Source organism: Loxodonta africana, chromosome 18 (genome assembly GCF_030014295.1).
Source record: "Loxodonta africana isolate mLoxAfr1 chromosome 18, mLoxAfr1.hap2, whole genome shotgun sequence".
In the NCBI taxonomy this organism is placed as follows: Eukaryota; Metazoa; Chordata; class Mammalia; order Proboscidea; family Elephantidae; genus Loxodonta; species Loxodonta africana.
In genome coordinates this window covers 25,283,886-25,310,924 of record NC_087359.1, presented here as the reverse complement: position 1 = coordinate 25,310,924, position 27,039 = coordinate 25,283,886, and the positions used below count along the sequence as shown (strand labels likewise).

The 27,039-nt window shown below is 39.2% G+C and overlaps 1 protein-coding gene across 15 annotated transcripts in view; it reads left to right on the top strand.

Moving 5' to 3' along the window:
- Positions 1-27,039, top strand: part of CEP112 (centrosomal protein 112) — a 462,579-nt gene that overhangs the window by 300,146 nt on the left and 135,394 nt on the right. The window contains exon 24 of one of the 15 annotated variants that reach the window (XM_064270870.1): positions 524-13,313. The exons of the other annotated variants lie outside the window; for them this stretch is intronic. Within the exon in view, the coding sequence (XP_064126940.1) occupies positions 524-532 (9 nt within the window). The 3' untranslated portion in view covers positions 533-13,313. Of the gene's footprint in view, positions 1-523; positions 13,314-27,039 lie in introns of those variants that run through there. 15 annotated transcript variants of the gene reach the window in all.

Here is a 27,039-nt window from a genome sequence, read left to right as displayed (position 1 = left end):
CCAGTAAAATTGACACAGGCACTTTAACTCCCTGGAGACAAAATAGAACAAAGCTATAAAACATTTTTTCTGCTTTTGGATAAAATATGATTTGAATGTATCCATAATGCAGCTTAAAATTCTGAAGATAATACAGATTTGGTGAGCATTTGGAACAGAATAACTAAAGTCTAAAGGGAGTGAAACGGCTTCCTCATGAAGTTTTTTTTAATTTTTCATTCTGGGCAGAAGATTGAGAGACTCTGTGATTGGATTCTCTAATGCCATAAAAAAAATGGACAGGGTTAATTCAGATTGTTTTTTCAACAAAGCAGTGCTTAGAAGAATTTAAAAGAGATAGCTTCAAGACAAAGGAAGTACAGAAATACCTCATTTATCAGATACTCTTCAGGAATGAAATGCTCCATGTGTCAGTTTCCAAATAAGTAAAATGTAATCCCTATGTATATACCAAAATTTACCGTTTTGAAGGATATTTCTCTAACATGCTCTATTTTCCTACTCTCTTAAACAAAAAATGTAGAAGACGTGAACAGCCCTTCTTGACAACTCACTGTCATCATTGTGAACATTTTTGGACCACGTAAAAGATCCCCTACAATAAATACGCCCTACATTGTCATTCTAGTTCTCTCTTCTCACTGTTCTTATAACTCCTCCTCCTCTTTTCAGTTGTCATTTTGTTCTGGTGGCAGCTGCTTTCAATTTGGTGACTGATATTATACACCCAGTAACTCAGGCACAGGCCCAAGGGCGGCTTCTAAATAATGCATACGGTTACGACAGTGGGACTCTGACCTCTGGGCAAGTCAGGTATTATGTTGGTAGAAGAAATAGTAGTAAAATAAAAGTATAAAACACATTGGGGTGATGAGGACCTACATGACCCTTGCTGCCACTCTAAAAATTACTTGGACAGCATCTGTCCTTGGCTAGATGGGCTATGGACTGGCCTAGCATGACGTTATTCTGTCAATGACATATTGAAGAAACAGTTTATATTTTAGAGTGACCACGAGTCCTGGTTTCAATGCCCGTTTTCTCAGTATTGTTCTTGACACCCCATTCACCTCAGAAGTTACCCAGTTTTGATAATAAATTACATGTTCACCCTATGTGTAACACATTTTAAATAGTTCACAGAGTACTAATGATTTTGTTCATTCAGCCCAGAATGTAGTTGCCTGAAATTGGGAATTAAAATTCAGATAAGGGATTTTTTTAAGTGATGGTCTCAGAAATATAGTTAATGAAGGATTATTATTTGTTCTGTATTAAACCGAACAAAATGAAATATGAATTGAGGTAATTTTTCCTAATGTTGACCTTCAAACTCTCTCTATATCTCTGCTGGGGGAAATTTTGACAGTTGATATAGTACCTCATACATATGTATTGAGTGAATAATTAGACTTATTCACATTATATTTGAAGAGGGAAAATATGTATAACTTTTTGAAAAAAAGAAAAAGGTTTATAAACTTGGAATACAAAACAGTGTTATGAGCATAGATTGTATACACAATTTTCATAATTCAAAGAAAACTTTATAATTGTGAATCAAAATGCAAAGCTTATCTTATGTCTACTTAAATTAACATTTCTTTTGGCTTCAGTAAACCAGAAAAATACATTTTTAGAAATTACAAGTAATTAATCTCAACTCCTTTAAAACATGCTGAGAGGTTATTGAAAGATGGGAAATTATTTTGGATGGGGTTTTGTTTAATGTTGAATTTCTTTTATCTGTGTTAAGTAGCATCTGTTCTAAAGAAACAATCTCAAGATATTAACGGCTATTAGCTTCGGGTTAAACATGTTAAAAACAGAATCATCATTTCTGTCATTGTGGGTTTGTCTACTTCTAAAAAAAAATTTTTTTGTAGGATATATTAAATAAGCCATAATTACAAACTATTTTTAAATTTACTAAGTATCACTAAGTGTGTGAAAATACAGATTTAACAGAAGTGCTCCATGACTCATAAAAGGATTCTTTTGATTAGGAAACTACAAAAACACATTCTGACATTAAATTAGTGAAAGTTTACTTAAAAACAGTCAGTGAATGAAACCTGATACACTTAAATATGACAGTGCTGCCAACTTGCAATCTGAATGATGTAGAAGTTATTCCATGAAATTACCTATTTGGGGGGAGTAGAGGACAGGGGTTTTGCCTTTTGGTTAAGTCCTGATGCTTGGTTTAATAGTGCAATAAGTAAATTGTATTTTGAGAAAACGATACAATCCCCAAGTCTTTTACGGAAAGGACCTACTTACTAGATCCAAGTTCATTTTGCCTGTACGTTTATTGCATCTCGAAATTTTTGACACGAGTATGAGATACTTTTGTCTTCATCACACATTTACCACTTTTTTTTCCATTTAGAAATTATGCATCATTGGGAAAAGAAAGAGGAACATTATACACACTCCATGATTCTTCTCTGCTGTAGTCTTCATTCCTTCATTTATTAGTTGATCCAGTTAGCTAATGCTGCATAGCAAATCTCCACAAAACATAATGGCTTTAAACAAAATTTATTATCTCTTAACTGTTTGTGGTCCAGGAATTTGGGGAGCTGATTAACTAGGTGGTTCTGGCTTGGGGTTTCTCATGTGGTTGTAGTCAGATGGTAATGGGACTAAGGTCATCTCAGTCACATTTCTGGCTCTTGGACAAGGAAAACTCAAACAGCCGGGGCTCCTCTGGCATATCTCTCTGTCTCTATATGGTCTGTCCATATGGCAGTTTTAGAGAAGTTGGACATCTCCCATGTTGGTTCAGGACTCCTGAGATAGAGAGCCAGGTGGCATCCATATCACCTTTTGAACGTAGCCTTAGAAGGCAAGCGGTGTCATTCCTACCACATTCTTCCGGTCAAGACAGTCTCAAAGTTCTTTCCCGGTTTAAGAGGAGAGAACATAGACCCTACCTCTCAGTGGAGGAGTGTCAGCATCATATTGTGAGAAGAGTAAATGGGGAAGGCTATATATTGATGTGACCATCTTTGGAAAATACACTCTGCCACACTGATAAAACATTTGACTGTTGAGTACTGGGCACTGTGATGAGTCCTGGGAGTAATAAGATAAAAAAAACATGTCATTCTTCCTTGGAAGGTAGAGCTAGGCCAGTAAGAGGACCAACCATGTAAGCAAATACTGTACAAGGGGTAAGTATAAGAGAATGGTTAGCTTTGTGGAAGGTGGGCTGTCAGAAGGCTTGATAGAGGTGATTTTTTAGTGAAGAGTTGAAGATAAAGGGAAGAGAGTAGCCTAGAGTGCCTCTCGATATCCTAGTTGGGTGACCAAGTAGATGAGTGGTTTAAGACATGTTGTGCTGAAGACACCTATAAAATATTCACATAGAAATGTTCAGTGGTCATTTATAAATAAGGCTTCCAGGGAAAATGTTTGTGTTGAAGATGAAGATTTGGGAGACAGTAATTTTGGGGTAGAATTTGAAGGCCTATGCAAAAATTGGCATAGTGGTTAACAGTTTGGCTGCTAAGCAAAAGGTCAGCAGTTCAAATCCACCAGATGCTCCTTGGAAACCCTATGGGGCAGTTCTACTGTATCCTGTAGGGTCACAACGAGTTGGAATTGACTTGATGGCAATGGGTTTTTATACATGCATGGATAATATTGCCCAAGGAAATTTTGTAGAATAAGAGGAGAAAAGGGAAAGGATGTAACCCTGTAGAAAACAGCTCTGAGTGTGCTGGGAAGGACGTCAGGGAAAATGGCAGAGTGATGACCTGTGAAAATTCTCTTCTCCATAAAAGAAATTAGGAAGCTGGCAAAAATTGTCAGAATCAATTTTTTTTAGAACTCTGGAAATTAACCAAAGGCTTGCAGCAACCCAGGAAGTGATCATTGAAGAAAAACAGCTAAATCTTGTAATAACAGCACGCTTTGTGGCATTTTAACTTGCCCTACTTCCGACTCCTCCCCTCCTCAGCTCTGCAGTAGCCTTGAAAACCAACAGTCAACAATGGTGAAAACCAGTAGTCTGGTAGCCACCAGAGGGGCCAGAACAATGTTGGAGCTCCTTCAAAGCCCTATTTCCAGAGAACTGTTTGACCTGTCTGGTGGTTCCGTACTCACAAGGCTGTCTTTATTTCACCTGACTTAGAGCTTGCCCAGTGTAAAAAAGCATTTTCCCTGGGATATTTGTCAAAAAAAGAGTAGAGGCAGTCATTTAAGATCACAGCTGTATAAAGTTGTGGATGAACAGAGAAAATAATACAATAAACCCAAAAACTTAAAAGGAAAAGCTGGAGAATAAACTGTCCATAAGGACTTTGATAATCTCTGGTATCTTTCTGGGATTCTAGAAGGCCGTGCATATGGACAGGGCTGTGTGCATCCTCAGGAAAGACCCGAGAAGGTCCTAAACTCTCACCTCTGGCTGACCTTGAGGCTCAGTGCAAGTAGGAAGTGAAAGCTAAGGCAGAGTTGTAATCTGCCTGGCTGAGTGTTGAAGACGCACACTAACATGCACACAGAACTCTATGATGACAAATAGAAGACTTATTGGTTTCAGAAATTTAAGGAAATCTCTGTCCAGTCCATTTATAGGAAATGTTCAGAATAGGCAAATCCATCAAGACAGGAAGTAGAGTAGAGGTTTTTAGGAGCTGAGGGGAGGAGGGAATAGGGAGTGATTATCAGCTGGGTACAGAGCTTCCTTTTATGGTGATGAAAATATCCTATAATTATACAGTTGTGTTGGTTACACAGCCCTGTGAGTATACTAAGACCACTGAATTGTGCACTTTAAAGGGGTGAATTTTATGGCAAATGAATTGGATCTCAATTTTTTTTTAAGTGGGCTGGGGAAGAAGAAGCTGTTAAGAATATGGAGAAGTATATCAAGAGGTGGTAGAACTTGTGAGAGCTGATTTCATATCCAGAAGAGCGCAAGTTTCTTTTCCCTAGTTTTGGAAGAATTACATAATTCACCCATAGTTATCTAGATATCTTGATACAGCTCCTTTCTTTTGTTCCAGTTGTGCTCCAAAAAATATACCAAAACTAAATAACTTTGAACAAAGAATTACTGTAGAAGAAAATCAGTTTGTGAATGTGTCAGTATGTGGGTGCCAATATGTTTGTGATAGAAAGCTAGGTCATGTGTAAATGATTCAAAAGCAGTTGTTTCCTTTTGTTTGAAGTTTCTGATTTGCCGTAATGTGGCTTTTTTCTTCAGAAATAGATGTAAGCTGGAATAGGCTCATTTCACTTCCTGTCTGTCCTTAACTGTTGTAGTTACGTAGGACTTTAAACAAAGGTCCTAACCCACTGGCAGCAGTTCTCCTTGACTACTGCCACAGTTATCTGCTCTGTTCTTCTGGTTCATTCTCCATGTTGCCAGGGGAGTCCTCTTCCCAACTGTGTTGTTGTGTTTGTTGTTAGGTGCTGTCGAGTTGGTTTCTACTCAACAACCCTGTGTACAGCAGAACAAAACGTTACCCAGGCCTGCACCATCCTCACAATAGTTGCTATGTTTGTGCCCGTTGTTACAGCCACTGGAGCTCTAATCATTTCACTGTTTGCTCACAAACCTCTAATGGATCCCCAATGCATCCAGAATAAAATCTAAATTCCTTGATGTGGCTAAAACCCAGAATTTTTGGCCATGAAGCTGAAGTTGAGTGGGAGAGGACAAGAGAGTAGATAAAACCCGTAATGAGGTATGTCTGGATAAGGTGGAGGGATTAGTGCCAGACTATGCACCCATCTCCCTACCCTGCTATTGGGAGCTTATTGTCTAATCTGTCAATACAGAGTTTTTTCTACTGATAAATATTCCTAACGCTCTTCTGTTGACGCCACAAATTTTGTTTCAAAAGTGGGAGAGAAAAGAAAATGTGCCTGCTGAGGAAACGGTGCATAGAAAACTTTTTCTTTATTTCATCTCAAAATAAAGGGGATGCAACAGTGGAAAATTAAATACTACATCATATTTAATCTTTGTAGACCAAGTGGAGGAGAACAGCTTTTGAGTCTATCTTGGGGTAAAACATTTATATTATACCTTTGTCCAGTCATGGAAACTTAAGCAGTTAGTTGCTGCCTATTTGACTAGTAAATTATTTAGTTCAATCTTTTTTTTTTTTGTATTTAAATATTTTGAAGGCATGTGGCCATTAATAAAGATTAAGAGTTCATTAAAGCACTCCAGAACAAATTCTGGTTCATAAACATTTGCATGTCTAATTTTATTTATCTGTATTTTTTGGTGAATGGAAAACCAGTCATGTCATTTATCAGAAAAGCACTTCAAGAATTTTAGTAACTTTAGATTCTAAAGCAATTAACTGTAAACTTTCCAAACAAGAGACAGTGAAAATTCTTAGAATTTTTTCAAGTTCTGTTCTGAGATTACAGTAATAGAGATGAGTGCTTGTGACAAATGACAGGTATTAAGCATGTCAAGAGGCTGGTTCAGAATGAGTGCAAGGTTATGTGCAAATTAAACTAAAGTCAGCAATGGCTAGAACATGGAATACCAGTGAGTGCCCTCCATAACCTAGGTCTACCATGGATTTTAGCCTGTGTGAGTCAGTCTTTTCAAATAACCCGCAGAGAGACACTGGAAACACAGAGTTTCTGAACCTGCAAGACTATGGATCAGATTATGATCCACAATGGACTCAGAAAGTTAGATGATACCTCCTGGATGGTGTCACAAGAGGAGCTTCAGTACCAGTCTTTCCTAACAATACATTAACTTAGATAAGATTTGTTCATTCAGATGCCTATAAGAAGATATTAAGTTTTAAATTCTTGAGGTTATGAATATATAGTTTATCTTTTAAAACAGAATATCCTGAATTCACAGTAAGGAAATGACTCTCCATTGATCGGGGTCATAGAGCTACCAATTTCTAAGGATCCAAGGTGTAGGGGTAGTGCTGGAAAACTAGTGAGATTCCAGAGGGAACCTGGATGACCTGCAGATGCAGCCAGACCACATCTCTGAGGTCCCACACTCACACGCTGCCCCCTCATCTCCAGAGGTGCTGAGAGTGAGCTGTAAGCATCTCCCAGTATCTCCTACTTTGACCAGGTGCATGCAAGACCCTCAGACCCAAGTGCAGCCTCCCCCCGCCTCCAGAACCACCATGATTCTCTTCAACAAGCATCCTTTCTCTGGGCTTTCTGGATCAAGAACAAGATTGCTTTCAATATGATCATCAGGCCAAAGAAGATCTCCACAAGTGGATAGAAGAGGTGACCAGTATGAGCACTGAAAGCAAGTTTCAGTTGGACTGAAAAGATGACTTAATCCTCTATAAAGGTCAATGAGTCTTCCTTGAAGTGGCTGTTTCTTCCTTCCTAAGCTATTCAGGTTTATGGTCTGAAGCCACTGGAAATTTTTGAAGCAAGTGATATTTTTGAGACTGAAAACATGACCCAGGTCAGCACTATCCTGACATTGGATTCAGTACACAGAAAGACAAATTGGGCATTTTGATAAAGAAAAATCATAAGCTGAACACAATGTAATTGACTTGCAGATGGATAAACAAATGTGCTAGCCAGATGGATATGGCAGTCTTTATCATCCCAAATTGCATGCCAGTAAACTTTTTGAGTAGACTAGAGTAAGCCACCAGACAGGCACTGACTAGCAAATGAACCAGGGCTTGGATGTTAGCACAACAGGTTCCAAAAGAGACATCTGTGTTCAGAAGCTAAAAGTACAGTCAGTGGACACGTCAGTTGTATATGGGCTTAGATGGAAAATATAAGATCGCAAATGTTATGCTGCTCCAGAAAACTGGCCACTCCTGAGAGAAGCCAAGGAATAGGAACAGAGAGACTTGGTGTCAGTGGTAGTGACCATCGGGAATAATACCCAGATGAATAGCAAGGTGCATCCAAGATGACTGTCCAAGAGGCTATCAGTACGGTGATCAAGACATTAGCATTAAAGATCTGTGCATTTTTATAATCATCTTTAACTGGTATTTTCAAGCTATATGAGGTTTTTGGGTTGGTTGGTTGGTTGTTTTGGTATTGTTTAAATCTGATTTCTACCTAGAATTTATTTACATATCAATGTTTCTATAGCATTTTTTAAGGTAATGATCAGTGTGTGCAAAAAAGGTCCTGGGTCATTTTCTCATTTCAGTTCAGCAAACAGCAGTGGTTGCTTTTGCACAAAATACTGTGCTAAACTCTGTAAGGGATTCAAAGAAGGCTCCTGTGTTGAGGACTCATAGTCTAGTAAAGGAAGACACATATATCCTTAACTCTACTTCAAGGCAGGCTTTTATAGATGCCATCAGAGAAGCACACAGCACTTTAGTAATGAAGGTAGGAGGCTGAATTAACAATTCAGGGGGGTCTGGGAAAACTCTTTGGAAGAGATGTGATTTTAACTGGTTCTTCTAGGCTGGGTTAGAACAAGGGGCAAAGGCATTCTAACTGGTGGGAGCAGCCTGAGCAAAGGACTGCTTAGAGGCTCAGGCCATGTTTAGAAGGTGGACCCGTGCAGCCAGAGCAACCTCTATATAAAACAGATAAATAAGAGCTAATTACCAAAGTGTGAAGGACTTCGAATGCCTAAGTCTAGAGTTTAGACCCTTATTCTTTATGCATTGGGAGCCATGGAAGGTTTTGGAGTGGAATGAAATGATAGACTTTAGGGAAATAATTCTGGTATATCACTTGTAGAGAACCACAAGATGATCTGGGGTTTTGGAGTTTGAATCCCTGCTTCACAGCCTACTGACTTCAAACAAGTTGCTTACTCTCTGAGCCTTAGGTTACACATTTGTAAAATGGGGATAAAACCTCATTTGCAGAGTTGTGATTAAATGAGGTAACTATGTAAAGCACGGAGCACATAGTAAAAATTCATTAAATAATACTGCTTTTAAACAGAGTAACCAACTTTTAAGGATCTAAGTAGTTCAGGGAAGCAGTAATAATGTGATTTTGAGCTTGTGCTGCAGAGTGAGACTGATCCAGCATAAAATCCCAGCACCCATTCTTTACTAGCTTTGTGAATAGGGAAGTTTACCAAGTCACAATGTCCTCATCTATAAAATGAGGATGGTAATCCCAACACATAGGTTATGTGTTCATTAAAACGTGTATGTGTAAAACGGCTTTGTATGCCTGGCATGTAAGGACAAAAGCAAGCACAGCTTTCAGAGCAGAGAATTCATTCATTCTTTCACCAGATGCTTGCTGAATACCTGCCAGGTACTGTTTCTTGCACTTGGAGTACATCATTGAACAAAACCTAGTTAAGTCCTACCCTTGTGGATCTCACATTCTAAATGATCATTCTTACTCTTATTGAAAGGGAACACTGATTGAAAGACGATTGCAGTTGTCTAGGGAAACGACATGGAGGTTTGGAGCTAGGGCAGTGGGAGTAGAAAGGGTAGACCTGGCTGGGCGTAGATAGAAAGCAAAGGGGAAAATCAAAGAGATGTCCAAGGTCCTCGTGCTGTTGCCCGAGAGATGGAGCACAGGGGAAAAAGCACATTCAGAAGAGGAGATAATGGACTCCAGTCTAAAAATTTTAATAGCATTGGAATGTCCACCTGGAGCATTCTAGCAGGTAGTGGGAAAATTTTTCTGAAGTTAGAGAGGTTGAGAATACTGAAGAACACTTGGGAGTTTCCTATAGGTAACTGGTGACCCTTAATAGACCAATTTCAGTAAAGCGGTGGGGTGCAGAAGACTCAGAGGAGAGAGTAGAAATTACAAGTACAGACCATTTAAGAGCGTTACTCAGCAAAGGAAGACAAAAAAGTAGCTTGAGACAATGGTGTCCTCAGAAGTATACGAATGGGACAAGGGGAAGGAGCCATTGGAGAGAGAGATGATTTGTTCTTTTAATGAATGTTTACCCTGTCTTGCTGTTTGCAAAAAGAGACAGGTACAGCCTTAAGTGAGCTTGCCCTTCAGTGGAGGACTGTATACTCTCCACTAGACAGCAGGGATTTTTGCCTGTTTTGTTCCCTGCTCTATCCCTAGTGACTGGAAGAGTGCCTAGCTTATAGTAGGCATTCAGTAAACATTGAATAGATGAATTAAAACTTTCAGCTGAAAGACATCTAAATTATTCAAGAAAAGTACCATTCTTTTCGGTTCATCACAAGTAGTTCTTTTGTAAAACCACTGCACTAAGCTATGGTGTGTGGGGCGGGGAGACTTACAGAGAGTTGATGTATAGGTCAAGTCAAAGGAATAAGAATAAGGTACAATGAAGAGGCGGAGCCAAGATGGCGGAATAGACAGATGCTTCCATCGAGCCCTCTTTACAACAGAGACCTGAAAAAACAACTGAAACGAGCATATTTGTGACAAGCTGGGAGCCCTGAGCATCGAAGGCAAGCTTAGACAACGAACTGAGGAGCAGGGGAAGAAAGAGACCATTCAGAAGTGGAGAGGAGTTCCCGGACCTGAATCGCGGGGAGGCCTCAGGCACCATTCCCGGAGCAGCCACTGCGACAGCAGGCTGGCACTAGCGTTTGGCTGCAGTTTCCTCAGGGAGAAGCAGCCAGCCACACAGCCCACTCACACCTCCGGAACCTGAGCAGAAGGGAGATCTCAGCAAAAGCTAAGTACTTGCCTATATTTTACTGCGCCCCCAACCCAGCCTCAGCGGCTGAATCCCTAGGCCTGAGATAGACCCTGGTGAGCACCTGGAGCCGTCCTCCCAGCCTCGGGGAAGGAAAAAATTTCCAACCGGGGGAAAAGATAATTTGCTAGCTCCATTAACTGGGGGAGCTCAGGACAGAAGCGGCTCCTGTCCAGGCATAAACGGTTCGTGGACCTCGAACACCTTTCCCTTCTGCATGGACCTGTGTGGGCCTATTTCGGGAGAATAGGCCCTTGTAGGCAAACTCCAACCATTTCAGTGGTGCGGTGGAGAGGTGGGTGTATGAAGTTTGACATTGCTTTGCCTGTTAAACAAGGTCCTCACCTACCCACAACAGGGACCTAAGGACTGGTGGCTCCACTCAGGTCACACAGCCACCCCCGACGGGTCCAGGGATAACTGGTACCTCCCAATTCTTATCACAAAATCTTTGGGTGCCCATGGTCCCTCTGCAGAGCCCACCCACCACCACGCTCTAGGGAACAGAGACGCGTTTTCCTCAGAGACACTTGGGGGTTGGTTCTCAGCCCCCTGCCTTGTTCAGAGCATGACCCCCTGCTGCAATCAGATACCGGTATATACGCCAATCACCCCTGCCCCTCTAAGACTATAGGACAGAGCCTGTACCACACACTTGATATCAGCTACCTGGAAACCTGAGCTGAATTCATCCAAGAAAACTGAATGGACTTCTAGACTGATATACCTGATAACAGCTCTAGCCAGCTGGGGACAGGACACCAGAGCTCCAAAGGCAAAAATAATCAAGCTAGCTCACTCAAGCAACCCATACGGGTATACCAAAACAAAACAAAGCAAGCAGCTATGACACAGTAAGCAAGCATAACCTAATACAATAACTTATAGATGGCTCGGAGACTACAGTCAGTATCCAGTCACATAAAGAAACAGGCCATGATCACCTCAACAGGCTCTCAAAACAAAGAATCCAGGGATCTTTTAGATGAAAGTGCATTCCTGGAATTACCAGATGCAGAATACAAAAGTTTAATAAGCAGAACCCTTCAAGACATCAGGAAAGAAATGAGGCAATACACAGAACAAGCCAAGGAACACACAGATAAAGCAACTGAAGAAATTACAAAGATTATTCAGGAACATAATGAAAAGTTTAATAAGCTGGAAAAATCCATAGACAGACAGCAATCAGAAATTCAGAAGATTAACAATAAAATTACAGAAGTAGAAAACTCAATAGAAAGTCAGAGGAGCAGAATTGAGCAAGTAGAAGCTGGAATTTCTGAACTCATAGATAAATCACTTGGCACCAATATATTTGAAGAAATATCAGATAAAAGAATTTAAAAAAATGAAGAAACCTTAAGAATCATGTGGGACTCTCTCAAGAGAAATAATCTACGAGTGATTGGAGTACCTGAACAGGGAGGGATAACAGAAAATACAGAGAAGATTGTTGAAGATTTCTTCGCAGAACACTTCCCTGACACTGTAAAAGATGAGAAGATATCTATCCAAGATGCTCATTGAATTCCACATAAGGTAGATCTTAAAAGAAAGTCACCAAGACATATTACAATCAAGGTTGCCAAAACCAGAGATAAGGAGACAATTATAAGAGCAGCGAGGGATAAAAGAAAAGTCATCTACAAGGGAGAGCCAATAAGAATAAACTCAGACTACTCAGCAGAAACCATGCAAGCAAGAAGGCAATGGAATGACGTATTTAAAAAATTGAAGGAAAAAAATTGGCTGCCAAGAATCATATATCCATCAAAAATGTCTCTTAAATATGAAGGTGAAGGTAAGACATTTCCAGATAAACACAAATTGGGGGAATTCATAAAAACCAAACCAAAACTACAAGAAATACTAAAGGGAGTTCTTTGGTCAGAAAATCAATAATATCAGGTATTGACCCAAGACTAGAACACTGGGCAGAGCAACCAGAAGTCAACCCAGACAGGGAAATCCAAAAAAAAAAAAGGCAAGATTAAATAAAAAAAACAAAAGGCCCAAACAGGGTAACAGCGATGTTATTATATAAAAGAAGGCAACATTAATAAAGAGGGACTAAGAAATGTAATCATACACCTTCCATATGGAGAGGAAGATACGGTGATACAAAGAAATAAAAGTTATAAATTTCGAAAAATAAGGGTAAATAATAACGTAACCACAAAGGAGACAAACTATCCTACTCATCAAAATAAAATACAAGGGAAAAATACAGACTCAGCAGAAACAAAATCAACAACAACAAATATGAGGAAAGGACAATATATAAAGAAAATCTACTCAGCACATAAAATCAAGTGGGAAAAAGAAGCTGTCAACACAAAAAAGACATCAAAATGATAGCACTAAATTCATACCTATCCATAATTACCCTGAATGTAAATGGACTAAATGCACCAATAAAGAGACAGACAGTGGCAGAATGGATTAAAAAACAAGATCTGTCTATATGCTACCTACAAGAGACACACCTTAGACTTAGAGGCACAAACCAACTAAAACCCAAAGGATGGAAAAAAATACATCAAGCAAACAACAATCAAAAAAGAGCAGGAGTGGCAATATTAATTTCTGAAAAAATAGACTTTAAAGTTAAATCCATCAGAAAGGATAAGGAAGGACACTATATAATGATTAAAAAGACAATACACCAAGAAGATATAACCATATTAAATATTTATGCATCCAATGACAGGGCTGCAAGATACATAAAACAAACTCTATCAGCATTGAAAAGTGAGATAGACAGCTCCACAATAATAGTAGGAGACTTCAACACACCACTTTCGGTGAAGAAGAAGATATCCAGAAAGAAGCTCAATAAAGACACGGAAGATCTAAATGACACAATCAACCAACTTGACCTCGTAGACATATATAGAACACTCCACCCAGCATCAACCAACTGTACTTTCTTTTCTAGTGCACAAGGAACATTCTCTAGACTAGACCACATATTAGGTAATAAAGCAAGCCTTAGCAGAATCCAAAACATTGAAATATTACAAAGCATCTTCTCTGACCGTAAGGCCATAAAAGTGGAAATCAATAACAGGAAAAGCAGGGAAAAGAAATCAAACGCTTGGAAACTGAACAATACCCTGCTCAAAAAAGACTGGATTATAGAAGACATTAAGGATGGAATAAAGAAATTCATAGAATCCAAAGAGAATGAAAACACTTCCTATCAGAACCTTTGGGACACAGCGAAAGCGGTGCTCAGAGGCCAATTTATATCAATAAATGCATACATCCAAAAAGACGAGAGGCCGAAAATCAAAGAACTATCCCTACAACTTGAACAAATAGAAAGAGAACAACAAAAGAATCCCACAGGCACCAGAAGAAAACAAATAATAAAAATTAGAGCTGAACTAAATGACATAGAAAACAGAAAAACAATTGAAAGAATTAACCAGACCAAAAGCTGGTTTTTTGAAAAACTCAACAAAATTGGTAAGCCACTGGCCAAACTGACAAAAGAAAAACAGGAGAGGAAGCAAATAACCTGAATAAGAAATGAGGTGGGCGATATTACAACAGACCCAACTGAAATTAAATGAATCATATCAGAATACTATGAAAAACTATACTCAAACGAATTTGAAAACCTAGAAGAAATGGTTGAATTCCTAGAAACACACTACCTACCTAAACTAACAAAAAGAGAGGTAGAACAACTAAATAGACCCATAACAAAAGAAGAGATTGAAAAGATAATCAAAAAACTCCTAACAAAAAAAAAGCCCTGGCCCGGACGGCTTCACTGCAGAGTTCTACCAAACTTTCAGAGAAGATTTAACACGACTACTACTAAAGGTATTTCAGAGCATAGAAAAGGACAGAAGGCTACGAAACTCATTCTATGAAGCCACCATATCCCTGATACCAAAACCGGGTAAAAACACCACAAGAAAAGAAAATCATAGACCTATAACCCTCATGAATTTAGATGCAAAAATCCTCAACAAAATTCTAGCCAATAGAATTCAACAACATATCAAAAAAATAATTCACCATGACCAAGCGGGATTCATACCAGATATGCAGGGATAGTTCAACATTAGAAAAACAATTAATGTAATCCACCACATCAATAAACAAAAGGCAAGAATCACATGATTTTATCAATTGATGCAGAAAAGGCATTTGATAAAGTTCAACACCCATTCATGATAAAAACTCTCAGCAAAATAGGAATAGAAGGAAAATTCCTCAACATAATAAATGGCATTTATACAAAGCCAACAGCCAACATCACCCTAAATGGAGAGAGCCTGAAAACATTCCCGTTGAGATAGGGAACCAGACGAGGATGCCCCTTATCACCACTCTTATTCAACATTGTGCTGAAAGTCCTAGCCAGAGCAATTAGGCTAGATAAAGAAATAAAGGGCATCCATATTGGCAAGGAAGAAATAAAAAGTATCTCTATTTGCAGATGACATGATCTTATACACAGAAAACCTTAAGGAATCCTCCAGAAAACTACTGAAACTAGTAGAAGAGTTCAGCAGAGTATCGGGATAAAAGATAAACATACAAAAATCAGTTGGATTCCTCTACACCAACAAAAAGAACATCGAAGAGGAAATCACCAAATCAATGCCATTTACAGTAGTTTTTTTCCAAGAAGATAAAATACTTAGGAATAAATCTTACCAGAGATGTAAAAGACTTATACAAAGAACACTACAGTACACTTCTGCAAGAAACCAAAAGAGTCTTACGTAAGTGGAAAAAGACCATACCGTGCTCGTGGATAGGAAGACTTAACATTATAAAAATGTCTATTCTGCCAAAAGCAATCTATACATGTAATGCAATTCTGATCCAAATCCCAATGACATTCTTTAATGAGATGGAGAAACAAATCACTAATTTCATATGGAAGGGAAAGAGGCCCCGGATAAATTAGGCATTACTGAAAAATAAGAACAAAGTAGGGGACCTTACTTTATCTGATTTTAGGGCCTATTATACTGCCACAGTAGTCAAAACAGCCTGGTACTGGTATAACAACAGATACATGGGCCAATGGAACAGAATTGAGAATGCAGACATAAATCCATCCACATATGAGTAGTTGATATTTGACAAAGGCCCCGAAACAGTTAAATGGGGAAAAGACAGTCTTTTTAACAAATGGTGCTGGCATACCTGGGTATCCATCTGCAAAAAAAATGAAACAAGACCCATACCTCACTCCATGCACAAAAACTAACTCAAAATGGATCAAAGACCTAAATATAAAATCTAAAACGATAAAGATCATGGAAGAAAAAATAGGGACAATGTTAGGAGCCCTAATACATGGCATAAACAGTATAGAAAACATTATAAGAATGTAGAAGAAAAACTAGATAACTGGGAGCTTCTAAAAATCAAACACTTATGCTCATCCAAAGACTTCACCAAAAGAGGAGAAAGACTACCTACAGACTGGGAAAAAGTTTTTAGCTATGACATTTCTGATCAGCGTCTGATCTCTAAAATCTACACAATACTGCAAAAACTCAACTGCAAAAAGACAAATAACTCAATTAAAAAATGGGCAAAAGGTATGAATAGACACTTCACTAAAGAAGACATTCAGGTACCTAACAGATAAAGGAGGAAATGTTCACAATCATTAGCCATTAGAGAAATGCAGATCAAAACTACAATGAGATTTCATCTCACTCCAACAAGGCTGGCATTAATCCAAAAAACACAAAATAATAAATGTTGGAGAGGCTGTGGAGAGATTGGAACACTTCTACACTGCTGGTGGGAATGTCAAATGGTACAACCACTTTGGAAATTGATTTGGCGCTTCCTTAAAAAGCTAGAAATAGAACTACCATACGATCCAGCAATCCCACTCCTTAGTATATATCCTAGAGAAATAAGAGCCTTTACACGAACAGATATATGCACACCCATGTTTATTGCAGCACTGTTTACAATAGCAAAAAGATGGAAGCAACCAAGGTGCCCATCAACAGATGAATGGATAAATAAATTATGGTATATTCGCGCAATGGAATACTACGCATCGATGAAGAACAGTGAGGAATCTGTGAAACATTTCATAATATGGAGGAACCTGGAAGGAGTTATGCTGAGTGAAATTAGTCAGTTGCAAAAGGAGAAAGATTGTGTAAGACCACTATTGTAAGAAATTGAGAAATAAGTTTAAATTGAGAAGAAAACATTCTTTTGTGGTTACGAGAGTGGGGAGGGAGGGAAGGTGGGAAAGGGGTATTCACTAATTAGATAGTAGATAAGAACTACTTTAGGTGAAGGGAAAGACAGCACACAGTACAGGCGAGGTCAGCACAATTGGACTAAACCAAAAGCAAAGAAGTTCCCTGAATAAAGTGAATGCTTTGAAGGCCAGTGTAGCAGGGGCAGGGGTCTGGGGACAATGGTTTCAGGGGACATCTAAGTCAATTGGCATAATAAAATCTATTAACAAAACATTCTGCATCCCACTTTGAAGAGTGGTGTCTGGGGTCTTAAACGCTAGCAAGCTGCCATCTAAGTTGCTTCATTGGTCTCAACCCACCTGGATCAAAGGAGAATGAAGAACACCAAGGACACAAGGTGATTACGAGCCCAAGAGAGAGAAGGGGCCACAAGAACCAGTGACTATATCATCCTGAGACCAGAAGAACTAGATGGTGCCCGGCTACAACCGATGAGTGCCCTGACAGGGAACACAACAGAGAACCCCTGAGGGAGCAGGAGAGCAGTGGGATGCAGACCCCAAATTCTCATAAGACCACACTTAATGGTCTGATTGAGACTAGAAGGACCCCGGTGATCATGTGCCCCAGACCTTCTGTTGCTCCAGGACAGGAACTATTGCTGAAGCCAAGTCTTCAGATGTGGATTGGACTGGCCAATGGGTTGGAGAGGGATGCTGGTGAGGAGTGAGCTTCTTGGATCAGGTGGACACTTGAGACTATGTTGGCATCTCCTGCCTAGAGGGGAGATGAGAGGGTGGAGGGGGTTAGAAGCTGTGGAAAAGGACACGAAAAGAGAGAGTGGAGGGAGAGAGCAGGCTGTGTCATTAGGGGGAGAGTAATTGGGAGTGTGTAGCAGGTTGTATATGGATTTTTGTGTGAGAGACTGACTTGATTTGTAAACTTTCACTTAAAGCACAATAAAAATTATTTTTTAAAAATAGAATAAGGTACAGAAGTTAAAAGGGGCTATTGACCAGCGGAGATTTTCCTTCTCGGCAGAACTTTTCCAGGTACTTTTTTTTTTTTTTTGTACAAATGCTATTTTTCTGTAGAACAATTGTGAGGATTTACAATATAGTAACAAACCTAGAGGGTAGAAATTTATCTGCATTTTAAATTCAGTTTCCTTGAACGGTAAGCTAAGAATGAGGAAATGGCGGGAAACATGTCTGTGTTTCAAAATAGTAGTAAATCAGATTCAGATGAGATTGCCACCTGTTGCCTCAAGGGCAAAAGAAAGAAAGAAAAAAGAATGTGAGGTGAGCGTAAGCTCTTGCATGAGTTAGAGGACCTAATAAAAAAAATTTACCTGAGGTGGAAAATTCATATGACCAAGCTAAAAATTGTATTTTTCTATTTGCTTACAAATTTGCAAAGTAGGTATATCGTCAATATTAATTTCTGTCATCAACAGCAGACCATTTGGACAGATTTAAAAGTACAGTACCCAGAAGGGTGTGGGCACTGTGGTCACAGAAACATCTAGCTCAATTGACATAACGTAGTTTATAAAGAAAATGTCCTACACTCTACTTTGGTGAGTAGTGTCTAGGGTCTTAAAAGCTTGTGAGCAGCCATCTGGTCTCACCTTGTCTCAGTACTCCACTGGTCTCACCCTGTCTAGAGCAAGGGAGAATGAATAAAACCAAAGACACAAGGGAAAGATTAGTCCAAAGGACCACAACTACCACAGCCTCCAACAGACTGAGTCCAGTACAACTAGATGGTGCCCAGCTACCACCACTGACTGCTCTGACAGGGATCACAATAGAGGGTCCTGGACAGAGCTGGAGAAAAATGTAGAACAAAATTCTAACTCACAAAAAAAAGACCAGACTTACTGGTCTGACAGAGACTGGAGAAACCTTGAGAGTATGGCCCCCAGACACCCTTATAGCTCAGTAATGAAGTCACTTCTGAGGTTCACCCTTTAGCCAAAGATTAGACAGGCCCATAAAACAAAACTAAATGAACGCACCAACCTCGGGGCAAGGACGGGAAGGCAGGAGGGGACAGGAAAACTGGTAAGGGAGACCCCAAGGTCGAGAAGGAGGGAGTATTGACATGTCGTAGGGTTGGCATCCAATGTCACAAAATAATATGTACATTAACTGTTTAATGAAAAACTAGTTTGCTCTGTAAACCTTCATCTAAAGTAAAAAAAAAAAATTTTTTTAAGAAAAAAAAGTACAGTATTTACCAACTGACAACAGGAGTTAAACTCTGTTTTAGGAAGAGAGGTTCTAAAACCTTACTGAGCATCAGAATCACTTGGGGAGATTTTTAAAAACAGAAATGTAAAGTCACCACCCCAGACCTGCTAACTAGGAATTTCTGGGGATGGAGAATTCCGTACACAGATTAGGTTTGACAGCCACTGATCTAAAATACATCACCAGTTGCCAGTGAGTTGATTCTGACTCATGGTGACCCATATGGATTAAAATAGAACTGCGCTCCATAGGATTTTCAGTGGCTGATTTTTCGGAAGCTGATCGCCTGGTCGTTCCTCCTAGGTTTCTCTGGGTGGACTCGAACCTCCAACCTTTTGGTTAGTAGTCGAGTGTGTGAACCATATGTACTACCCAGGAACTCCAAGTACATAAAAAAAAAAAAGTACATAGTAGGGGCTCAATAAATGGTATTTGTTAATTTGTAGTAATATCTTCTACTTGAAGCTTAGAAATCAGTTTTTCATGGAGTGAAAGTGGGTATAATTTGGGTCTCTATTTTTTATACAAGGCAGTTTGGGCTATCTAACTGCCACCCCTTCCTATGGAGCGGCTGTACATGCAAGTAGGCCTAGGGAGGGGCAGAGCCCACCTCCGCTGAGAGCCCTTTCCATTGGCGTTCTCTCTCCTAATATAAAAAGTAGGTTAGGTATTTTTTATTTGTGGATTCTCTATAATTAGATTGTATTTAGGACTTTCTTTTGTTTTGCATGTTTCCTATCAGCCACGGACATTAAGCTACCCTTATTTATTAAGAAAAAAACGAAAATTCCGAAAGCAATCTTAGGGTCTTGTAAATTTACCTTTTTTTTTTTTTTCTCTTTTTTTAGAGACTCCTAGACTCCCATGTTTTGTGTTTCTTCCCTTACTTGAAATTAAATTAAGAAACTTAGAGCTTCCCTTTGAGAAAGGAGCATAGTATGTGACTAGTCCCGCATTGTATTAATGAGAACAACAGCAGAATGTTCCAAGATTACTTGCTTGCAGCTACAAAGCATGTTTAAGGAATAAAAATCTCCTTCATTAAATGCATAAGGAAAAAAAAAAAAAAAGAGTTGTTTTGAAGTTCTTATGATCAGCTTGTGGAAGCTTCATTGTAAACTGATACTAAGGAGCCCCCATTATGATCTGTATATTTGGGTGCCAGAAGGTTTTTTTTTTCTTCTTATGTTAAATTATTAAGTTCTGTCAGTTGCTGCTGGGCTGTCATATAGAGATATAGTAAATCACATTATATTTTGTCATGGATTACACGGAGCAGTAAATTTGGGAATAAAGATCAAAGTAGTTCCACAGTCACATCTGAGTGTAGGAGGGATGTTTAACTTGTAGAAAACTGATTTAGGTGAAGCTGTTGCCATTCTTGTGTGAATTTGAAATTAATTTGGATATTTGGTTGGAAATGAATGAGGAGAAGAATCCCAAAATGACATTCCATTTTTGTATTTAGCACGTATTTAACACCTAGCTGCACAGCTTGAGTTAAGTAAATACTGCCATGCTGAGAGTGGTGGACTCAGTTAAAGTTGTATTTATGTATTTGAATTGCTGTCATGATTAAACAATCTATTCCATTCTACTTTTTGGGGGGATTTGGGGACCACGTAATGAGTTAGATACTCTGTTGGTAATGCTGTCTGACTCCTTGGAGCTGAACTGTTTGCTTTTACTGCATTTAAAACCATTAGAAGTAAGCCAGTTTAAGCTCACAAAGCAACCATGATTATTTAGATCTCGATGGTTATTACCTTTGTTCTGTGTTACCATAGAAACTTTTTCAGGGTTATCAAAGTTGATGATATCCATTTATTTAGAACAACAAATCTCAACTTGTTGGGCTCCTTTCGGAGAAAAAGCACAGTAGGAGAGAGGGAAAATAGCAGACGTAGCCGAAATTATGTGCTTTATATAAATTATTCTCCTAATACTTTTATTCAGGAAGGAAAGTGCCTTCAGTCATACGATCAAGTAGCTGGAGGAGTGCTTCCCAAACCTGGCTGATTATTAGAAGCAACTGGAGAACTTCTAATACAGAATTTCTGGGTCACAAGGTATTGGCAGTTCTGATTCAGTGAGTTTAAAATCTCAAATAGCATGTTTCTTCTTTCACCCTGGTGTCATTCCTCCTGCTTTCGTCCTTTGTTCTAATCCTTTTTGTGGAAATATTTTTACGTGTTATAGACTATTAACAGACATTTAAGTTTTGCAAAATTTTTCTCAAGATTTTGATTCTTTTATTTTTAGTCTTCTAGTGTCAACGCTGGTGGTATAGTGGTTAAGAGCTACGGCTGCTAGCCAAAAGGTCAACAGTTCAAATCCACCAGGCACTCCTTGGAAACTCTATGGGGCAGTTCCACTCTCTCCTATAGGGTCACTATTAGTCAAAACTGACTCTATGGCAGCGGGTTTGTTTGTTTGTTTGTTTGTTTTAGTGTCATCCTTCTATTGATATTTTTTTCTCGTGAAATGTAGAATTACACTAGTACTATAATACATCAGTTTGACATTAGACATTATTATAAACAAATACCCCCCCTCCCCCACCAAATCATATGAAGATCAAGACCTTCCCATTCTGAATGGGATCAGACCAAAACATAATCAGGATGTAGACAGATAGCCTGCGGGTCTAATTTTGGTCTGCAGGGAAAGAAAAGGCCAGTTGGTGAGTGTGTGCAAAAGGTATATCCCCAAGGGTGGGGGTCAGACTGAGGCGAAAGGCTTAGCAGTGATGTTGCACAGGCCTAGTTAGAAAGTTGGTTCCTAGCTGGAGTCTCAGAATTGTGAGGCTCCCAGGTTGGAAGCACTATTTTGGAGCATCACTGTGAAAAAAACAAAAGCAAGTACATTTCATAGCAGAGAATACTAAAAGGAATGACTTGAGCCCGTATGCTTAGAAAACGTAGGGCCTAATTCATGCTGCTTCTGTGCAAGGAATCGAGGGAGCCAAGGACAGAGAGGTTAAGGCGGATGCAGAGAGAGTGGTGTCTCTCCCTGCCTCTCCAGACTTACTCAGGGCACTTCACCTGGACGAGTCAGTGAACCTAGGTGCGCCCCAGCTGGCGGTGTATGGGCTGCTTCCTTGGGAGTGTGGAAATGCGTGTGCGGTTTGCACATTCAGAAACTGCTGTGCTGAAGCTGAACTGGCCCCTGAGGGACCTGTGTGGTCATGGACTTCAGCTTCCTGACTTCACACTATGTGTACCTATTACTAGGACTTCTGCCTGAGTTCCTGGATCCCAGGTCCTGTCATAGAATCATGCTGGGACTTAAATCAGGCCCTAAACCCTAGTCTAATTAGAAGCCCTGATCCCTCATGAATTTCCTGTTTCTGATTCTTTTACAAAGTTGAAAATGGCGCTCCCGCTTTAGGACACAATTGCCAAGAGCTACCCCATCTAGAGGAGTCCTGGTGGCACAATGGTTAAGAACCTGGCTGATAATCAAAACGTCAGCAGTTTGAATCCACCAACTGCTCCTTGGAAACCCTATGGGGCAGTTCTGCTCTATCCCATAGGATTGGTATGAGTCAGAGTCAGTTTCACTGGCAATGGGTTGGTTTTTACCCCATCTAGAAAAAAATTTTTTTTTTTTTTTTTTAGAAGCCCTGCCTCCCAAATCCCATATTGTTGTCTCAGATTAGGCTCATCTACTCTTGCCTAGAATTCAAAGTAGTAAAACTAAATAATACGTTAGTGATGCCAACCCCTCTGGTAATTTTTAAAGCAAAACAGTAGATCAAGTCTGGATAACGGCTACCTTTCAGGAGTTGGATGGACAAAGGAGGGATTACACAGGTAAACGCACTACCATTTGTAATGTTAGGTATTAAGGTGCGTGATAGTTTTAGCAGCATTCTTCTTCTTCTTCTTCTTTTTTAATTGTGCTTTAAGTAGAATGCTCTTTAGAGGCAAGGATGGTGAGACTGCATCTTACATACTTTGGACATGTTGTCAGGAGGCATCAGTCCCTGGAGAAGGACATCATGCTTGGCTTGACAGAGTGGCTGCAACGATGAGCTCAAGCATAACAACGATTGTAAGGCTGGCTCAGGACCAGGCAGTGTTTCGTTCTGTTGTGCATAGGGTCGCTATGAGTTGGAACCAACTCGACGGCACCTAACAACAACAAGTAGAAGTTTACAATTCAAGTCAGTCTCTCGTACAAAAACTTATACACACATTGTTATGTGACCCTAGTTGCTCTCCCTGCAATGTGACAGCACACTCCTTCTCTCCACCCTGTATTTCTTGTGTCCGTTCAACCAGCTCTTGTCCCTCTCTGCCTTCTCATCTGGCCTCCAGACAGGAGCTGCCCACATAATCTCATGTGTCCACTTGAGCTAAGAAGCACACTCCTCACCAGTATCATTTTATGTCTTATAGTCCAGTCTAATCTTTGTCTGAAGACTTGGATTCAGGAATGGTTTTAGTTTTGGGCTAATAGAGAATCTGAGGGCCATGACCTCTGGAGTCCCTCCAGTCTCAGTCAGACCATTAAGTCTGGTTTTTTTACTAGGATTTGAGGTCTGCATCCCACTTTTCCCCTGCGCCATCAGGGATTCTCTGTCGTGTTCCCTGTCAGGGCAGTCATTGGTCGTAGCCGGGCATCATCTAGCTCTTCCGGTCTCAGGCCGATGGAATCTCTGGTTTATGTGGCCCTTTCTTTCTCTTGGGCTCGTATTTTCCTTGTGTCTTTGGTGTTCTTCATTCTCCTTTGTTTAGGAGCATTCTTCATCATGTTTCATGAATCTAAAGAATATCATGTTCATTTGTATGTATCAATTATTACACAGTTTAAACATTTACAAACTAAGTGATCAGCAATATCAAAAGCAACAGAGCACCTAAGTCTTGAGAACATGTCAGGAAGAAAATTGCTCCCCTAGTGGACTCAAAGTAAAAGGATGAGCAAGGGAGTAACTAGAATTGACTGTAAAAGACTGATTTGATAGCTGACTCTTCTGACAGCCCGACCCTACATTTTCTTAACCTCAGCTACAGTAGAATAACTTCTATCTTGATTCCACTTTATCCATTAAGAAATGCAGCCATACCCTAGACCTCAACATTACTCAGCAAGTTCACCTGAAAGATCTTGGTCTGTCAGAATCTCCTTTTGATCACTCTTGCCTTGCCTTCTCCTTCCTTCTCTGGTTGCCTCATGCACGAAGACCTGCTCTTTGCCCTCATTCCAGTGCTTACTCACCACTCTCTAATCTCTTGCCATCTTAAACTTTCATCATTCCTACCTTTCTAAACCTCATTCCTATTTAGTCTTCACTGTGCACTTTACCTATACATTATAAAATAATGCTCAGGAAAGTCAAGTAATTTGCCCATGGTCACACCACCCAGGTTGGTTTAACTTCAAAGCCTTCAAAACTTCTGCTCTTAACTGCCATGCTCTACTACTTACTATTTGGCAACAATTGTTGGAGTGCTCAATCACAGCAACCTGAATTGATGGAAAAGATGGTTGGAACAGCTTCGAGGGTCTGGCTGATGGGAAATTTAGCTACACAGAAACAAAACCAAATGGAGACCTTGTGCTTGTAGACCAAACAGGGTGTAGACTATATTTTATATAAGCATCACTCTCATTGCTATCAAACTTTTTCAGTATGACTTTTGTATGAATTGGTATGGTAATTCTGTCTCAATATAGATGATCCTGGGAAACCAGATAAACTCTAGATCATTTTTCGTTAGGAACTGTTAATGACTAAATCTCAAAGATGTCCTCTCAGCACCTATTCCACACTTCCAAATTATTGAGTAAATAGAGCCTCCATTAAGTATTGAGATCATTGCTTTATATTAAACTGCCTATCAATCTAATATAGCAACTTCCTGTAAATATATTACTTCATTAACTTTCCAATTAATATTCATCACATTCTTTTCTCGTATACAAATGAGCAAAAAGTAGAAAACTTTTTAAGACAATAAGGAAAACATTAATGGGATTTTTGAATGTGCTGGATTGGAGCATCTAATGTCTAGAATCAAAGCTTCTTTGAAATAATTTATTATTTAATAATTCAATTAACATCATTTAATCATTGAACATTTTCAGCGTTTTAAATCTCTGAAGTCATATGTTTGAGATAGATCTGTCTCCTTCTTAGAAGTACTATATCATAGGCTATGCTACTCATATGTAAATATACTAAAAAAAAAAAAATACTAAGTATATTTAAAATATATGTAATGTATGTTAAAATTTGTTGAATACAGCAGTCATATTCTTTTGACACTCATCAAATCATGCAACATTAGATTTTGGTATGAAGGATAATAGTGTCAAAGACTTAAAAAAAATTACAGAAGGTAGAGATTCTTAAAAAAATTAATTGGCCCCATTTACATCTGGTCTTTGATGATAAATTCTTTTTTGCACATCAGAGAATAGTTGCTTCTCCCCTAGAGCAAAGTAAATTTTTTTCCCCTCATTCTTTTAAAGTTTGTGTTTCTGCCCAATTAATAAATGCGTTTCAGTTTCTGTGGCCATTGCTTCAGAGAGCTTCTCTGAGAGTGAGCTTTTGAAATCTGATTAGATCTTAATTCTTTAACAATTTCTATAAGCTTGTTTCATAGTTAGCTTTCTTATTCAGTGAAGTGGGGTGGGAAATGCATGTAAATCTTATGTGATCATATGTGGGTATTAACCACGTAAATATATGGTGCAGTGGTAAGAAAATTAGTCCTCAAAATTACAGTGAGGGAAGGAAATCCACTGTCCCATGTTATTCTTTAGGCTATCTGCCATTAAATACACATTATTTTAGTTGACATATTGACCACAGTTACTGACTGTGGACAGAAAATATATCCATTACTAATTCAGCATATTCAGAAATAGGGCCAAATTCAGGAATAGGGGCACTTTTTCTGAGAATGGGTCCACTAATATTTACTGAGTAGATACTTAGTATATGGTGATATTGATGATGCTGTTGTTGTTGTTGGGTGCCACTGAGTGAATTTCAACTCATAACAACCCCATGTGACAGAGTAGAACTGCCCCATAGGACTTATGAGAGCAGATCACCAGGTCTTGCTCCCACAACGCCATTGGGTGGGTTCCAATCATGAACTTTTCAGTTAACAGCCGAACACGTAACCATTGCACCATCAGGGCTCCTTATGGATAATGAAACCACAGTCCTTTTCAGAAACTGCCCCTCTAATAGAGGATATGGCTTCTCCATTGGATTTTTGCAGAGACAGAAACTAAAACACTTAGAGTTCCTAATTATTAGCCTCTGATTCTGGGTAAAGCAGCTGTTCAAGATGATTCCATCAGTATTCTAGAAATGCATTAAAACTGAGAAGTCACTAAATATGGAACAGTGACACTTTCAGATGTTTTGCTGTTTAGACTAGCTTGCCATTTTCTCAAGTTGAGATTCATATGTAATGACAGAAAATGAAAAATAATTCTATAAAGTAACTTGTCTTCTAATCAGACTGAGAACTTAACCTTGACTCACAGTAAGACTGAAGATTTAGGATGCAGCATCGTGAACATTTCCTTATTCTTACCTGTATCCTCACCTGGCACATGGTAGGTGTTCAGCAAACATACATTCTGTTCCTGCCACGCTTCAGTACTGATTTTTTTGTTTCAAGAAGGAGCTTTAAAGTTACAAATGGGTTCATCAGAAGTCCTGTAAATGGCATTCTACTTGTTAATCCTCAGTTAAATAGTTGATCTAAAGAATGCTATAAACAAATCAGTATGATCAGTTTTCAGTTCAATAAACATTAAGTGCCTGATGAATGCAAAATGCTATGAGCATGTCATAAATGAACAATAAATAGAAACTTGTATTGATTCCATTAATTTTTTAATCCGTTCTGAAAGTTAAAGGAAATGATAGTAAAGATTGTTCCTTAAAGCCATTGACATTCTGTATTAGCAAGCAGGTAACCCG